This window comes from Prionailurus viverrinus, chromosome B2, assembly GCF_022837055.1.
Source record: "Prionailurus viverrinus isolate Anna chromosome B2, UM_Priviv_1.0, whole genome shotgun sequence".
In the NCBI taxonomy this organism is placed as follows: Eukaryota; Metazoa; Chordata; class Mammalia; order Carnivora; family Felidae; genus Prionailurus; species Prionailurus viverrinus.
The window spans coordinates 71,396,029-71,413,943 of record NC_062565.1 but is presented as its reverse complement, the minus strand read 5'-3'; the positions used below and the strand labels follow the sequence as shown (position 1 = coordinate 71,413,943).

Below are 17,915 nucleotides of genomic sequence, written 5' to 3'. Positions count from 1 at the left end.
ACAGGGCCCGGGATGTCTTTCTCTTTCATCCTTGACTTGTCAGGCTCTCATTCTCTTGGACACAAGATAGATGTTCTACTTCTAGACATTATTATCAACTTCCAGGATGGAGGAGGGGGAAGAACAAAGGCAGAAGGCAGCTGTGGGGCTGGGTCTGCCCCTGTCCCTGTTATAGGTGGTGTTTACAGCACTACCTTGTGATTTTGGCACACATCTCATTCACCAAAACAGTGTCATGTAGCAACCTCTCTGCTGGGGAACCAGAGAGGTAAAGTTTTTGCTTCGCTTTGGCCAGGCCCATTGCCAAAATCAGAATTCCGTCAGTAAGACAGAAGACTAGTGTGAATACTCGGCCAGTAACTAGCAGTGTCTGCCTTGGATAAACATTATTATCATTTTACGACAACAACAACAACAACAAAACAGAGTTCAAAGAGGTTAAATAATTTGATTGCAGTTCGATGACTTGGGATTTTGAGTTCAAGCCTTATGACTCCAAATTCAGGTTTTTGGATAAGCATTTATGCAAAAAAATAGTTAAAACTTCAGAAAATTTTTGACATATAATATATATAAAGAGATAAATTGGATTAATCAGAAAAAAATTTTTTTTGTTAAACTTTCCAAAGAGCAGAAGTGGGAGTAGGAATGAAAAAGAGGGGAAGGATGAGATTTTATGTGGGAATAACACAATTCCATGTTTTAAAAATAACAACAAAAACAGCAACAACTCTGTGCTTAAAAGCAGCCTTAAAGACTATGGCACATTTCAGGCTAGTTTTCCACTGCTGTATAAAAATGTATTGCCTTGAGAATTATGAAAGTTATTAACCACGCTAACCTGAAAAATTATCTCCAATTGCCTTATGGTGTTTTTCAGAATGATTTTCATTTCTCTAAGCCTCGATTTTTTTTATTTGTTTTCACTGAGAAAAGGAAATGGTCTGATCTGCCTTGAAAGGCAGGACCACTGTGAACAGTGACAGGAATGGGGCTGTTGGATGTTTCTTACAAGATTCCAAGGATTCTGAGGTTTGAAGGAAATGCAGAAGACATTGGACATGGGTAGCCAAGCTCTCCAGCTTAGAAGGCAGGGTGTGGTCCTGACTGAGAGTGTACTGGCAATGGCAGTAGTCTACAAGAATGCGTAACTCCGTCTCAGAAATCTGCAATAACCCCTAAACTAGTCTCTGGCACTTTGCAGCTTGTGGCTTTTCCCCAAATGGGAAGAGATGTGTCTTTTCCTTGCTGTGTCCTCACCATGAAGCTTCAGGAGTCCCTTCCCTTAACTTTAACCTCCTTGAACATGGTTGGATCTTGGCACTGGACATGTTCTCAATCTGGCAGAAAGGGATGGCTGAACAAATGTAGCCCAATCCCCGGTTCTAGTTACTGAGCATGGCTAATTCATCCCCAAATAGTCATTTGGGAGCTACAAAGAGCAAATTAATCACACTCTGATGAGTTTAAGCGGCAGCAACAAGAAGAAGAGGTAGATAACACAGAGATTGAACCTGAAAAGGACTGGGGGTGGGAAAACTGTATAGAAGAACTGTGTAGAAGAACACACATAGGGTAAAGAATGTGCACATAGATTAAATTTGATTGAAGGCTGGGAAAAACAACAAGTTGGTTCCTGTTGGAAGATTACAGAATGCCCTGGCCCCCTTGCTGTTAATGCAATTACAAGGTATGCTTGTACAACCACTGAAATAATACAACATTGAAAGGGTGTGGTTTGTGGAGCTTTGGGCAGGTTAGGTTCCCTTTGAGGATGTGGGGTCAGGGAATTTAATCTTATCAGAGGCTCAGGGAGCTGCCTAGAGTGCTGCCTGGGAAGATAGGAAGAGGCGCTATTCTAGGGACCTCAGGGTCTACAGTTTTCAATGATCCTTCAGGCTCCTTGCAAGTCGAGAAGAGGAGGGAGAAGAATGTGGACTAAGCATGTAGTGCCAGGCTAAGCTGGAACTGAGGAGAAAGCACAGGGGAGGCCCACGGCAGGGAAATTTCACCCACAGAATTATGCTCCTTCTCTGGAAGTGTGTTAAGGAGGCAGCAGCCTTTTATATCATTTGAATCTAAGTACCAGCGGTCAACAAAAATTTGTTGAGACCTAAGGTAGAGTCTAAAATTCTCAAATTCTAGTATAAAAATCATAGGACAAACTTGTTTGAAGTGCATATTCCCAGGTCCAGGCATGAAAAATTCTGATTCAGTAAGCTCGGGTTAGGGCCTGGGTACCTGCATTATCATCAGGCAGCTCCTATGATTTGGGATTCATGGCTCTTAGAGTATCCTGGTTACTTTGTAAAATTAAACATGGTGTCTTTAAAAGTTAGCATCCAATCAAACTAGAGATTTGACTGATAAAAATACAAACAAAATAGAGTATTCCTTTGCTACCTCTTGTCAATTGTTCTTGACGTTGTTTTGTTATACTCCTGAATTCATTCACTTCGGGAATTCTTTGGCCGATTACCGAATAATTTATTCCAGAATTAGAGTTATCAGAAGCAACAGTCTACAGATTCTAGATATTAATTCTCCAGAAATTTGCCATTAATTACAGCAAAACCCTGCCTGTGCCTGCCTGAAAGAGGGAAGAAGTGACAGATCAAGAGGGAGGTGATCCTTTCCCTTCAAAATTTCCTTTCAAGATTTGAAGATTAAACACCCTTCTTCCAGAGGAAGAAATTACTGGAACCCCAAAGATCCACAAGATTCATTAGGGCTGTGAAGTAGCTTTAAAGTTTTTTCACCAACACCCATCTTAAAATACATTTCAAGTTACAACCTAGAACACACACACACACACACACACACACACACACAAACACGCACATACACACAACTATATGTGTACATGTGTGGTGTGTATGTTTATGTGGGAATGTGTGAAAAATGGAAACATTTTATAAAACACTACTTAACTTTACCATGTGAAACACTCTGATATTTTCCATGCTCTGCCCTTTCTTTTCTTTTCCCTTCTCCTTCTTTCTCTTTCTTAATGATACTCATGATACCATCAATGACTTTGTCCTGCTGTTTGAAAAATGCTGAGGCAGGTTTAGGATTCCAACTGTTTCAAGTAGGAAAGAAGTAGAGAGGAATTGGAATTGGAAAAGAGGTTTGTTCACTAATTTTTCCTTCTTTCTTCCTCAGGCAGTAACTCCCTGCATTAATCCATCATCTGTCTTCACTAAAATAGTGTCATCTTATAGAGAAGACTTTACTGGCTTAGAGGTTGATGTTTCAAAGCAAGAGAAACACTCAGCAGAATATACTGCCAAACAAATGAGTCTTTACTTCTTACCACGTTGACCTTGCCTCCTCACGTGGCATGCTCCTTTCTGCTCAAGTGTCTTATCTCCTAATCTGGAATTCTAGCTACCCACTAAATCATTCTCTTTGCCTACTCTTCTTTCCTCCAGAGGTCTGTGCTTATTTTCTCAGACGTTGGAAGATACTGAAGATACAGGGAGAACCCTCTATTCCCCAGTGTTCTGCTCAAGCAGGTGTAATCCACTTCAAAGGAAAGAGAATTCATGCTGTTATTCATTTCAAAACTAACCTGTTATTTTTGTCACTTATAAATGCACTAAGAGTCTCAAATGACCCAAGGTTCCCACAATCAACTTTATTTATCCAACTAGCTACTTTCGTTTTCATTGCAGTTATTTTATTATGTGCAGTAAAAACATTCACAGTTTTGTTTGTTGTTGTTGATAGTTTAGCCTTGAAAAATATAAACTAAAGAAGCCAACTTTGCACTTACCATCACAGAGGGAAAAATTCACCCTAGACTATCTTTGTTGTGAAGCCTTTCCATCTCCGTAAAGAAAAAAATTTTCAACCCAGATTACAAGTGCTACCGAGCATCCTTCCACACATTAAAAGTGTCTTCACTGGCTTTTTTCTTAACCACCAAGCATTTTGCAAATTAACTCTCTTCCAAGACAGCTCCATTATAAATATTATTTTTATGGTAAAATTATTAACCTCAAAGTTTATCCAATTCTCAAGCAATGAACTGGTTTTATTCAGATTATTTTTAGTATATTGTGATCCACTGAATGCCTGAAAGTGAAAAATCTATCAAAGACAACTGGGATCATGTCAAAATGACCAATTTGGGCAATATGAGTATAAAAAATAGTAATAATAGCAGTAGACTGAAGTGTACCAAATACATAAAAATCCATGAGTTCCTAAAGATATTACAAAAAGAAAGTCATTGACCACTTCTAGAGTTTGCTAGGATGCTAATTTGTTATTCTGAAAATTAATAAGGAAAAAATCCAAGCATTAAAATTATTTAATGACATTGTTTAATGCATATTTTCAGCATCTGCATGACCAAAGTGAATTTGGCCATGTTTGTGGTGTAAGACTTCAATACATTTTCCTATGATGTGAACTTTTGCCTTTCAATATGATTATGAAACTAAGCTTGCCTAATTTTACCTTTTCTGTAACTTCAAAAGAATGAAATTATTCAATATGGTCTTTTGTATTTGACTTCTTTCATGTGGCATTTTGTTTCTGGCATTCATTCATGAAGGAATATTTTATTCCTTTTAATTGCTGAGTAATATTCTATTGTGTATGGTTACCATAATTTGCTCACCCATTCACTAGTGCTTTTCCTGTATCTGCTGAAATGATCATATTGGGTTTTTTTTCCTTTATTCTATTATTATGGTGAATTACACTGATTGGTTTTCAGATGTTGAACCAACTTTGAATTCCTAGGATAAACCTCACTGGTCATGATGTCTTATCATTTTAAATGCTGTTGGGTTTGATTTACTAAAATTTTGTTCAAGATTTTTGTGCCTATGTTTATAAAGGATATCAGTCTCTAGCTCTCTTTTCTTCTGAGGTCTTATACCAGTTTTGGTATCAGGGTAAAACTGATCACGTAAAATAAATTCGGAAGTGTTTCTGCAAAGCCTGTTTAATGCCTTGCAGAACTTTGACAAACATTAAAATATATATATTTTAAATACGCTTATTTAAATGTTTCAAATGTAAAATAATCTGTTCTGACCTTGTTCATTCTTTTTCTGATTTCCATAACAAATATATCCTATTCATCTTTGAGCCTAGTTTGAAGTTGGCTGAATTAAAATGAACATTTAAAAAAAATTTTTTTTTAAGGTGTGCCTGGGTGGCTCAGTTGGTGAAGACTCAGACTTCTGCTCAGGTCATGATCTCACCATTCATGAGTTCAGTTCATGAGTTCAAGTCCCCAGTAGGGCTCTGTGTTGATAGCTCAGAGCCTGAAGCCTACTTCAGATTCTGTCTCTGCCCCTCCCCAGCTCATGCTCTGTCTTTCTGTCTCTCTCTCTCAAATATAAGTAAACATTAAACAATTTTTTTTGAAGTTGACTGAATTAGTGATTTGTAATCACAGATTTTAAGATATTAAAACTAAGTAATTTTAGAGATTATTGTCACTAGATATCTAGAACGGGAAGATGAGACCCTTAGAAATTGCCACACTCTTCCAGAACAGGGTATCTTCCCTCTCTTACAGGTCTCCATCACGTAACATTCATTACGAGCCTTTATGGGTAGGAAACCTATAAAGTGCCTGCTGTGCATATACTTACACTATAAAGTTAATGTGTCCATCCTTACTCTTTTTCCTGTCTCTAAAGGTCCACGCTGTTCCTAGTGACACAATCCAAAAAGGGAGCAGGAAAACAATGAAACTCCAGGACCCTGTAGCTTGGAGGTTACTAGTTGAACTGGGCATGCCCAGTCACCAGGCAGATTTTTTTCGATGAAGTGGAAACTACAACAGCGCTTACCGTGTGCGCGGAGGTGGGCGTGCCCTCGTGGAATTTAGAATGTTGCCGCAGCCAATGGGGCCTCGCGGCCGGCTGCCGGGGCTCCTCATTGGGTGAGCGAGGAGACGAGCGAGTAGAGGGCCCCTGGAGGGAGCCGCGGAGGTGCAGGTCGGAGAGGCCGGGTCCGCCGTGCCCTGCGCGTGAGCAGCTGCAGGGGCAGCGGCAGCATCCAGCGGCGGTGTCTGCAGTTCCACCCCGTTGCTTTACTTTTTAGCTGCACGAACGTAGTCATTATGCCGAAGAGAAAGGTAAGTCTCACCAAAAAGATTTCAAAGGCCTTCAAATTGTGCTTACAGCAGATCTTGTCATTGCAATGGATTGCGCGGAATGCACTTGGTAGTAACTCCGGGTTTGCGAATCTTTTTGCTTCTCCACGCTTGTTTTCAGATGCCTGTTGCAGACATTCCTCCTTCCCTCCCTTTCTCCCTCGGTCCCCAAGGATTTCTGAATGTTACTTTCTCTCCAGCGACGCCGCTTCCCTTCTTTTTTGAACTCCTGGTAACTGGAATGGTTTCCACCTTCTAACAAGAAGAAGCAAAAGCGCTTTCCATTGCGCTTTCCATTCCCCTTTCCAGGAGGGGAGTTTCCTCTTTGAAACTGCCGGGTTGTGGAAAAGCAGTGATTGGGGGAAAACAAGTCCATGCATAGAGAGATCGAAAAAAATAAATAAGTCGGGCAGATGTTGGGGTTATTCCCAGGTGGGCCTAGCCCACGGCTGGGCGCGCCGCGTTGGCTCTGAGGCCAAGAGAGAGGGAAAGCCATGTTTAAAATAGCACTCACCCCCCTGCTCGCCTCCGCTGCAGACCCGTATGTACCAACTCCAGTGTCAATCAGGGCTGGGGACGGCGCAGGCGGGGCCGGGCTGCCGGGACCTGCCCGCAGTTCGCGGCGGGAGCGGCGGAGTTAGCCACGCATCGGACGGGACGGCGCCAGTGGCGCCCACTCTGGCTGCCAAGGGCAGGGGCCACCGGGTCCACTCTGGCGACCCAAGCCCACACTCAGTCGGGCAAGGCGGGGTGCGCGAGCTCCCAAGTCCCTCAGTGCTCACCGGGAACTGGGATCATTTTCGTCTCGGCTTCGGTTCCTTTTGGACTATTACGTCCCCTTCCGCGCGGGTCGCGGACACCAAGTATCGCACACCGCGACGCACGTTTCCGTAGGTGCCGGGCTCGGACCCCGTCATTGTCCCGGGGAGGGAAGGGAAGGCTTGCCTCCACCCTGAGAAAACCGGTGTGTGGCGGCTGTTCTGAGAAAATGCTTTGCACCCTCCCACCGCCTGCCAGCAGTGTGAGCCAGTGAGTGTATTAAATTTGAGGCAAAATTACAAATAATATCCTGCATTATCAATTAAAAACTGTGGAGTGATTGGTGTAAATGAATGCGTTACTTTAAAATATTGAAGTTTTAAAAATACAGAAGGTTTTGCTTTCTTACCTACCATTACTAAGAATTTGGTGGAAACTTGTCGCCACTTTTTAACAAATATAACGAAAGTGGTTTTTTTTCTTAGAGTTTATCGTGCACATACTATGTGCTTCATATTGTGGGAAGAATTTGGCTTGCGTGATTTCATTTACTCCTCAGTACACCCCATTGAACTAGGGCTTAGAGACATGAGTTACCCAACATTTCACCAACCAGTTGCTAGTAACCAAGGTTTAATTAGATACTGTAGGTTCAGAGTCCTTACTTTCAAACATTATTCACTCATTCTTTTCATTTAGTGGTGGTAGGTGAAGAGGAATTTAGGAAATGCAGAGATTCCCAGCCCTAGAAAATGGATGGCATTTACTAATATTTGAGATTCATTATTTAAAGTTAATGTTTATGAAAGTATTGTTTTTCTAGCCCTGTTTTACTAGAACTAAGATATTTAAAATGATGCCACTATTTTCAGCATTTTATCTGAGGTTCAGTGACAGGGTTGGGAATTCTAGTAGAGTCACATCTTTACAGAGTGAATGGTGCCTTCCCCTTTCCTGAGAATTATTAACAAATTTAAATGAACAGTAACTTAGATATGCACAAAACCCATTATTATAATGGACCCTGATGTGCTGGAGTCCTTGTTGTTAAAGGGCCAGATTTGGTGAAATCATTCTTACCTTCCCTTGCTGTCCACCTTTCTAAAGGAAACAGTAGGGAAGAAAAGAATTACAGTAGAGGAACTGTCTTTTGGTTATTGTTTTATTTCCCTGGAAGGCAGGGAGCACCCCTGTGAAGAAGCTAGCCAGCCATCCTGGGACTAGAGACAAACCTGTGTACAAGTACCTGAATGTCATCCCTCAGGACATCAGAGTATTCTTTAGAGATGGAAAAACTGTCCTTGATTAGTAAGAAGGCTCCTCATTTATACCTGGAGCCCAAAGTTGATACCTGAAAAGAAGCAGCCACAAATTAAACATAGCTAACGTGGCCATCCCATCTATCAGTCAGACCTTAGAGCTGCCTCATAGAATCCTGGAGTTTGTTGGAGCTTACATTGGAAAGCACTATCTTTAGGTAAAGCCTGCCTGGATGCAAAGAGAAGAACTGAAAACAATCTGTGCCTAGCTTTTTGAGATATGTAAAGCTGGGGCAACAGCTAAAGCATTTACATACTACTCCACATTATTTTTCTTGACTAAAGGGACTGCCTGTTCTACATTATAATACATTTGAGGAAAGTGCCCCACAATACCTTTTTTTTTCCTCCATCTTGGCCCTTTTTTTTCAACTTTTCCCGGAAACCAAGAAAAGTTATTTAATGAACACCTGTTTAGGCTGTTCTGTAGTGTAGGATCTGGAATCCTACCACTGCTTTAATGTCGTAGGGATACATAGTTTGCTCTCATGGAACTTATATTTAATTCATTGAAGATGATAAGAGTGACAGGCACTAAACACTTGAATAATGTTAAGACTGTATATATGTGCCAGAATATATAGTATAGATATAGATTCTAAATGCTGTAGAATTGATAGGGAAAAAAGGTTGAATTTGGGCTGGTCTTGCAAGGGTGGGTGGGACTCAAATATATACAGAGAAAAACAGTCATTTTCTGTTATCAGGCATTTCAATGCCTCTTCTGATTTTTTCTTAACCAGCTATACAACTTAAAAGCCAGAATATCGACATTAATATAAAATGTTCTTTTATTTCTTAATCATATCTTTGTTTTATCTGTTTGTGTGATAGTTATAGCTATGTTAAACCAAATAGGTGTTTTTTTTTTTATAACTGCTGTAGAATTTTTTGAAGCACTCAACAATAAGGAATTCTTTCGTTAGCATTAAATCTCCTTCTGAGTTTGTAAAATAAGAATGAAATTCAGTTTCCTGTATTTATTACCTAATGGGTGATGGGTCATTCACCATCTATTAATAGTGAGTGACATAGCAAGGAAAATGATAATATGCATGAATGCAGTGGTTGTGAGATAATGAGTGACTGAGTTCTAGAGTGTTCTGGTCAGACATCCATGAATGCCTACACTGGTCACATTGTTATATGATGATATGATGTCCTACAAAGAGGCATCAGCCAGTGAGGCCTAGAGTCATAGCCTGGCATGATTAGCAACAGCAAACACATTTTCACATCCTTCTTTTTATTTTTCCAGTATCTCATCACTAGAACTATTGGAAATATCTAGTGTATCACATCAGAAGTTCTCTAATGAGGCAGTTGTCCATGAATTTGGGGTATAAACATTCGTGTTTCTTTATACACTTAAAGGCTTAAGGAAGAAAAGGCTGTCTGCCTCTAGCTTTGAAATTTGAAATTAGGGTTTTTTTCTCTTAAAGTAGAAAGGCCCGATAGTGCTGGGCTTGGCACGGAGGGTGATTAACTAACAATATTCAAGGTTTCTGATTAATGTTTCAAAAGAATATCACATGTCAAAACACGAGAGACAGACTCTGGAAGTGAAAATACAGATGAATGTGACTACATGAAAATGAATATTTCTGTATGACAAAAAGAAAAACCTATTGTTAATAAAATCTAAAAACTTACGAAAAACTGGGAAAAAATATTTGTACCACAGATCACCGAAAAAAGTTTGCTAGTTTAAAAATATAAAAGAGTCTCACATGTTCTTATGGGAAAGATGTATATTTAGAAACTAGCAGACCCAAATAGATGAAATGTTTAGATTTGCTAGAAATCAAAGAAATGTATATTATTAAGAATAAGGAGATGTGATTTTTTAAAAAACCAGTCTGGTAAAAAAGATTGGAAGTATCACTGCTAAGTGCTGAATTGTACTGACACTCTAGCAGCAGTCAGGCTATATGGATGGGAATATAATTTACTTTAAAAAAAAAAAAAGCTTGGGGTGCCTAGGTGGCTCAGTTGGTTGAACGTCTGACTTCAGCTCAGGTCATGATCTCACAGCTCGTGAGTTCAAGCCCCACATCGGGGTCTGTGCTGACTGCTCAGAGCCTGGAGCCAGCTTCAGATTCTGTGTGTGTGTCTCTCTCTGCCCCTAACCCACTCGCATTCTGTCTCTGTCTCTCTCAAAAATAAATAAATATTTTTAAAAAAAAGCTTTATTGGAGGTATGATCTACTTCCCATAATGTCCATTCATCTATGCAAATCAGTAATTTTACATACATTTATAGAGTTGTATGACATTACCATAATCCAGTTTTGAGCCATTTCCATCACTGGAGAAAGGTTTCTCAAGTTTTTTACAGCCAGTCCCTGCTCCCACCCCAGTCCTAGGCAACCACGAATCTACTGAGATTTGCCTTTTCTGGAAATTTTACATAAAAGGAATCAAACAACATGTAGTCTTTTGTGTCTGGTTTCTTTCAGCATAATGTTTCCGAGGTCCCTATGTGTTCTAGCATGAATCAGTATTTCGTTCTTTTCTGTTGCCCAGTGATCATCCATTGTTCATCCTTTCACAAATGGATGGACATTTGGATTGTTCCAGGTTTTAGTTATTATGAATAACGCTGCTGTGAATATTTATATGTAAGTCTTTCATGGGCACATTTTCATCTGTCCTGGGAACTTTCCTAACTGTAGAACTGGTGGGTGGTTTGAAAGTCTATTTTTAACGTTTAGGTAACTTCCAAACTGTCTTCCAAAGTGATTGTACATACCATCAACGGATGAGGGTTCCAGTGTTTCAACATCACTGATATTGTCAGTTTTAGTTTAGTTTTTTTCTTTGTAAGGTTTGCATTTATTTTTGAGAGAGTAAAAGTGGGGGAGGGTCAGAGAGAGGGGGGACAGAGGATCCAAAGCAGGCTTCATGCTGACAGCAGTGAGCCTGATGCGGGCAAACTCCTGAACCGTGAGATCATGACCTGAGCCAAAGCCAGACACTCAACCGACTGAGCCACCCAGGTGCTCCTGATATTGTCACTTTTTATGCTTATAGCCATTCTAATAAATTTAATTTGTATCTCCATAATAACTAATGACGATGAGCATCTTTTTGTGTGCTCACTAGCATAACGTATGTCTTAGGTGAAATGTCTATTCAGATGTTTTTGCCCGGTTTTTAATTGGGTTGTTTCTTATTGAGTTGTTAGAGTTCTTTAAATATTCTAACACAGGGCCTTTATCAGCTATGTGATTTGTAGATATTTTCTTCCAATCTGTGGCTTTTTAAAATTTGGAAAAACAGATGGTTTTTTTAATTTTGATAAATCCATTTAGTGTCATGTTTAATAAATCTTTGCCTGATGCAGAGTCACAATTATTTTCTCATAAAGCTTTATAGTTTTAGCTCTTATATTTGGTTCTATGATCCACTTTGAGTTAATATTGTACCTAGCGTGAGATAAGGGTTTAAACTCTCTTTCTCTCTCTCTTTTTTTATTTTTTGGCATGTTGATAGCCAGTTTTCCCAGCACCAGTTGTTGAAAAGACTATTCGTTTGCCACTAAATTGCTTAGGTACTCTGGTGGAAAATCGGTTCATCTTAAATGTAAAGGTTTCTTTCTGGGCTGTCAGTGATATTCCATTGTCTATATGCCTGTCCTTAGATCAGTACTGCATTATCTTGCTTACCATGGTTTTAGAGTAAGATTTGAAATCTGGTAGTGTCAGTCCTCCAGCTTTCTTCTTCTTTTTCAGAATTGTTGTGTCTATTGTATTCTTTGCATTTCCATATAAATTTTAGAATCAGCTTATAAACTTCTACAAAAATACCTCCCTTGACTTTAATAGGGATTGAATTGAATCTGTAAATCAATCTGGGGTGAATAGCCTTTTTAACATACTGAGGTTTCCAGTATGAATATGAAAGGGTCTAACTACGGGTAGTGTGCCATCCAGATGCTTACTGAGTTTAATTGAGTTAATATTGAGATGGTACCTATGTTTGAGTAAAGGCTCCAAAATGGCAGGGTTGTACATTTTATTCATTCATTCACTCATTCCATGTTAAATAAACATTTATTGAGTATCACCTTTATGCAAAGTATTATCATGTTGGGAGAATAAGTGAATTGGATTTTTTTCCAACCCTTTTTGAAGTGAATGAGTAAATGCCCCTATTTTTAAGGATCCTTTAGTCTGATAGGGTAGGTAGTATACACATGTAAATATTTATAATTTATGGCAAGAAATGATAATGAGCCACAAGAAAAGATAAAAGCATTGAAAGGTTTGGCCAGACCACATGTCCAGAGAAAAAATACTGACAAGAAATTGTTTGGTTAAAAGGGTTGAAGGTGATAGGTTTTTGTTTTTTTTTTTTTTTTAATTTCAAGAGGATCAGTGCTAGTTTGTTATTAAAGGTGATCTGTCATTGGTTTTTCTGTGCAGTCTTGCTTTCTTTGAAATATGAAGAAGTTAAATTCAAGGCCTGTTAACAGTTGAGATTAGATTGTATGCAGTAACTACCCTCCCTCATTAGTGCCTTTCTTTTAACTACTGTCTTGTATTTTTATTTTTATTTTTTTACTCTCTTCTATTTTAAAGGTAGTTGTCTGATAAGCACCATGTTTCTAAATTGGGACACATTGTTTGATTACCTAATTTAGATTTAACTTTGTAATCTTCCTAATTTGACTTGACTGTGAAATATTTGATGGCTCTGATGTTTCTCATATCCCATGCACCTAGCACGAGTAGTATAACTATTTGTTGAACAAGTGCATGAGTGAATCATTTCCAAGGGAAGAAAGTAGTAAGTTTAATTATTTCATATGTTTGTTGAGGAGGTAGTCCAGTAGGGTTCTGACATGTACCGTTTACTGGCTGTATGATTTAGGGCACATTACTTCACTTCCCCCTAAACTTCTAAGTTCCTAATTCTCTAAGACTCAGTTTTCTTGTCTATCAAACTGGGATACAAATGTTCTTTACCTCATTGGGTTGTTGGAGAAATTAAATGAGATTGTGAATGCAGAGTACTTCGCATAGCACTTGCCATGTGTAGAACACATGGGGTGTTCGTTATTGTGATAATGATATTTTCAATTATTCAGAGAACTACAGTGAGATAATAATAAATAAGCACCATGCTTCCATTTGGTAGGAGGATAAAATGGCACACAGTGTGGATAGGGAACAGGTAGATCGCACAGTTTAATTAACTGCAGTTACAGAAATAGATGTTCAACAACTGAATAACAAATGTAGTGTTTTTGAAGGAATATAAGCTTTAATCTGGTGCATTTTTACAGGGTTGTGTTTTCTCAAAGAAAAAATATGTTTAAAAATATCTCCATATAACATTAAAATTCCCTTGGCAAATCAGTTATCAAGTGATCCTCTTTTCCTATACTTTCCACCTAAAACACTGCTTTTGTTTATACCCAAGTTAAATATATTCCACTTTCCTGCAGGGTACAATTTGGAAATGGTGACTGAAATAAACACCATTTAAGCTGTCTGCTTTCACAGTACCTAGTATGTTGAAATATGATGTTAGTCTCCTGAGTAATTTAAAAATCAGTGTTGAAGATAACAAACCAAATCAAAATGTTGAATTCCTTTTTCACTGGCTGCTTATTTTTTGTACATTTCACTGTCTTCTTAGAAGAGTTATTGGTTCCTGGTCATGGTATTTATTGAGTCCAGTGTTATTATATCTTGTGGACACATTCAGAAATGGCCATTTAGAGATGCCTAAGGCAAATGCATATTTGATCACACTTAAAGTAAATGATACACTATTCAGAAGTCGGGAAATAGAAAAAACAGTTTTAAATTTCAAAATGAGTTGCAAATTTAATATTTCAAGGGAAACACAGCAGTAACAACATATAAATACATTTATTACTATTAAAATTTAAATAGCTACCATTTATTAAATGCCTGGATGTACCAGACCTTAGCTATTATATGCTTTACATTCATTAGTTTAAACCCAAGTATGTGAAGCTACTAGAAACAAACATATATGGGAAGTATTATGGTGTAATTTCATATTATTTCATGTTATTCTCACAACAGTTATGTGAGGCTATTCTCATCTCACAGATACGGTAACTACAGCCACGATAACTAACATTTAGATGGCTTTCTGGAACTCAGGCACTGTTCTGAGCACTCTGCATTAATGAACCGAACCCTCCCAACCACCCAGTAAGGTATGTACTCTTCAGACTGTGGTCTCACAAAAGGCCCCCATGATAAGAAATGGCCCAGCTGGGATGCAGTCCTGGCAGTCTGGCTCCAAAGCCTGTGCTTTTAACCGCCGAGCCCTACAGCCTTTCTCATACACAGAAGAGAATATTGGGATTTAGTAAGATTAAGGAATTCCCCCCAGGTCACACAGCTAGGAGGTAATAGATCCAGGAATTCTAACCCAACCCTCTTTACCCAAGAATTTTGCTCTTAACCATTACACCACAGTACGTCCCATAAATGTTTGTATCTAGGAACCTCATGTAGTTTTACTTAAACTAAGATGCCCAATGAATGAAACAAGGAAAAATCAAGAGTTATATAAATACGTAAATGTTCCTTTGATTAAAATGTTGTCTTTATTAATAGACATAGGCTGATGGCCATTTTTTCTAGGTGCCAGTACAAGTTACCCAAGAAGTATTTATTATTTATGATCATGCCCTAAGGTTGGCCTCAGGGTCAGGCCTCTGCTTCTGAGAGAGGCACATACATTATCGTGAAGGCTCTGGTATGCCAGTAACTAATAGACTGTAGAGCCATATATAAGATATATATGTATACATGCACAATTTCCTCACCCAAGTATTAATATCTTTGAGTGTTGAAAGTCTAAGATTCAGTGTTTCTTCAAATTACAATAAACTGCTGGATTTACTATTTCCAAGATATATTGTCTTCATTAATTTGTTCTATATAGGCTAATAGAGATACTCCCCTGTGATCAGAAATAAATAAGTACACTTGCATATTATACAATATATTGAGAGGTTGCAACGTAAATATTACATTACCATTACTTAAGCATTGGGTTTAAAAAATGAGCCGGTGCTTTTGTTTTGGGAACTCTTTGAATAGAATAGATTTATAATTTGGAAAATCTATTGAACCTAGGACTGAGTGGATTTTTATTTCAGAGTTCTGGTTTACCAATTATTTAATGTTTAATTACATTTATTTTTTTAATTTAATGTTTGTTTATTTTTGAGAGAGAGACAGAGAGACAGAGTCCAAGCAGGGAAGGGGAAGAGGGAAAGGAAGATACAGAGAGAGAAAGAGAGAGAGAGAGAGAAAGAGAGAGAGAGAGAGAGAGAGAGAGAGAGAGAGAATCCCAAGCAGGCTCCATGCTCACGACCTATGAGATCATGACCTGAGCTGAAGTTAGAGGCTCAACCAACCAAGCCACCCAGGCTCCCCACAAAATTTGTTTTTAAAAGGTATACTATAAAGTGATATTAGTTTAAAATTATAATTTGATTATGTGACCCCATGCAAAGATAAATACAAAGTCTACCCTGGGTTCCTTATTTATTTTTCTTTTTTTCTCTTTCTCTCTTTTTTTTTCTTTGCGGATATAAGCTGTGTTTTTTTTTTTTTTACAATACTGGGCAGAATTCTATTTTGTAGGAAATCATGAGTATTTTTTTTTTTTTAATTTTTTTTTTCAACGTTTATTTATTTTTGGGACAGAGAGAGACAGAGCATGAACGGGGGAGGGGCAGAGAGAGAGGGAGACACAGAATCTGAAACAGGCTCCAGGCTCTGAGCCATCAGCCCAGAGCCCGACGCGGGGCTCGAACTCACGGACCGCGAGATCGTGACCTGGCTGAAGTCGGACGCTTAACCGACTGCGCCACCCAGGCGCCCCGGAAATCATGAGTATTAAGCGTGGTGTATGTGGGCGATAAACATACCAAAGATTTGAGGTGGTCAAAATGTGAAGCTTTGAAGGCTCCTTCTGAAGTTCTACATTCCATATAATAAATTTTTTAAAACTCTATTCTTTCTACTTCTCATGGCTTTCCTTTACCTCTTAGTTATAATTTTTAATTTTATTATCCCCCTTTTTTGTGGCCACAGGTCAGTCACATCAGAGCTAGCTGATTAGTTTTGCAAAAATACAAGGACATCGTAACTGTGCTTACCATTTGCTAGAAATTAATTCATACCAGGGCAAATAGGAAAATAAAGTAACCATCTGGAAAGATCCCTGGTATAAAAGTTGGAAGACTTGGGTGTAGTGTGGACTCCACCACTCTTTAGAAGGGGAAAGTCACTTGACTCTTTGAACTTCTACTTTTCATCTGTAAAATGGGACTATTAAGGTCACACCTCTGTATTCCCATGCTATTGAGAGGACCAAATACAACAACAATGTAAAAGTACATTGAAAATGTAAAGTGCGGGGCACCTGGGTGGCTCATTCGATTGAGCCACCGACTTCAGCTCAGGTCATGATCTCACAGTCCGTGAGTTTGAGCCCCACATCAGGCTCTGTGCAGACAGCTCAGAGCCTGGAGCCTGCTTCAGATTCTGTGTCTCCCTCTCTTTCTGCCCCTCCCCCGCTCATGCTCTGTCTCTCTCTGTCTCAAAAATAAATAAAGACATTAAAAGAAAAAAGAAAAATGTAAAGTTCTACAAAAATTGATTGTTTTAATAGATAAAAATACTTTTATCTGTGTATGTAACCGTTTAGAAACCCAGAATAGTACATTTATGTGCATCTCAACATACAGTATTTTTAATGGGACATTGTTTATTGTTATTCTAAGAGGCTCACCAGTGAGGGAGAAATAGGAAACACTCCACTACATATTATGTGTTTGTTGGCTACATCTATAGATTAAAATATTTCCCAATCTGGAAACCCTTTGCTCTTCTAGCATCCTAGATCTGCACCTAATTTTTAAATTTGGAAAACTAACAAATCAGTCTGCGTGTTGTAGTAGTTAAGGGAATGAACTCTGAGGACACCTGGGTTGTTCATCAGTTAAGCGTCCTATTCTTGATCTCAGCTCAGGTCTCCATCTCAGGATCATGAGTTCAAGGCCCACATTGGGCTCCATGCTGGGCATAGAGCCTACTTAAAGAGAGAGAGAGAGAGAGAGAGGGAGAGAGAGAGAGAGAGAATGAACTCCGAACTAGCCTACTTCGGTTTAAATCCCAGGTCTTCACTTACAGGCAAGTTTACCAGCTGGGTAATCTGGAGCAAGTTACTTAACCTCTCTGGTCTCAATTCCTCATTTATAAAATGGATATGATGCTAGTTTACCAACTTTACAGGATTGTGGTGAGGTTTAAAACATTTAGATCATTGCCTTGCACATAAGTGCAGTATACATTGTTTGTTATTATTATTATTCCTCTTGGTCCCTTGTCTCTTTCACTTGTACTCATGAAGAAACTTGGGCACAGGGAAGTGAGATGTGAGCCACACTGGAATTCAGGCTTCTGACTTCAACCAGGTGCTTTCCCATTGATGCAGTACAACTCACATGAAAAACGTAACTCGGGTAGAAGAGGCAATTCAGACCAAGGAGATGTGTGAAATATTTAAGACTATTTAATTAAAGATATACTTCCGTTATTGCATTATATATATATTTATGCTAATAAAATTTCACTGAACATCCTAGAACATGGCTTATTCTTTATTTTTGGTTATCTTTTGTACCTGAATACAATGTGAGATATTTT

The 17,915-nt window shown here is 38.7% G+C and overlaps 1 protein-coding gene across 2 annotated transcripts in view; it reads left to right on the top strand.

Annotated features, from left to right (window-relative positions):
- Positions 1-5,927: 5,927 nt before the first annotated feature.
- The window catches only part of HMGN3 (high mobility group nucleosomal binding domain 3), a 31,456-nt gene continuing 19,468 nt past the window's right edge, over positions 5,928-17,915 (top strand). For both annotated transcript variants that reach the window (XM_047860443.1, XM_047860442.1), the window contains exon 1: positions 5,928-6,106. In XM_047860443.1, the coding sequence (XP_047716399.1) occupies positions 6,092-6,106 (15 nt within the window). In that variant the 5' untranslated portion in view covers positions 5,928-6,091. The remainder of the gene's footprint in view (positions 6,107-17,915) is intronic.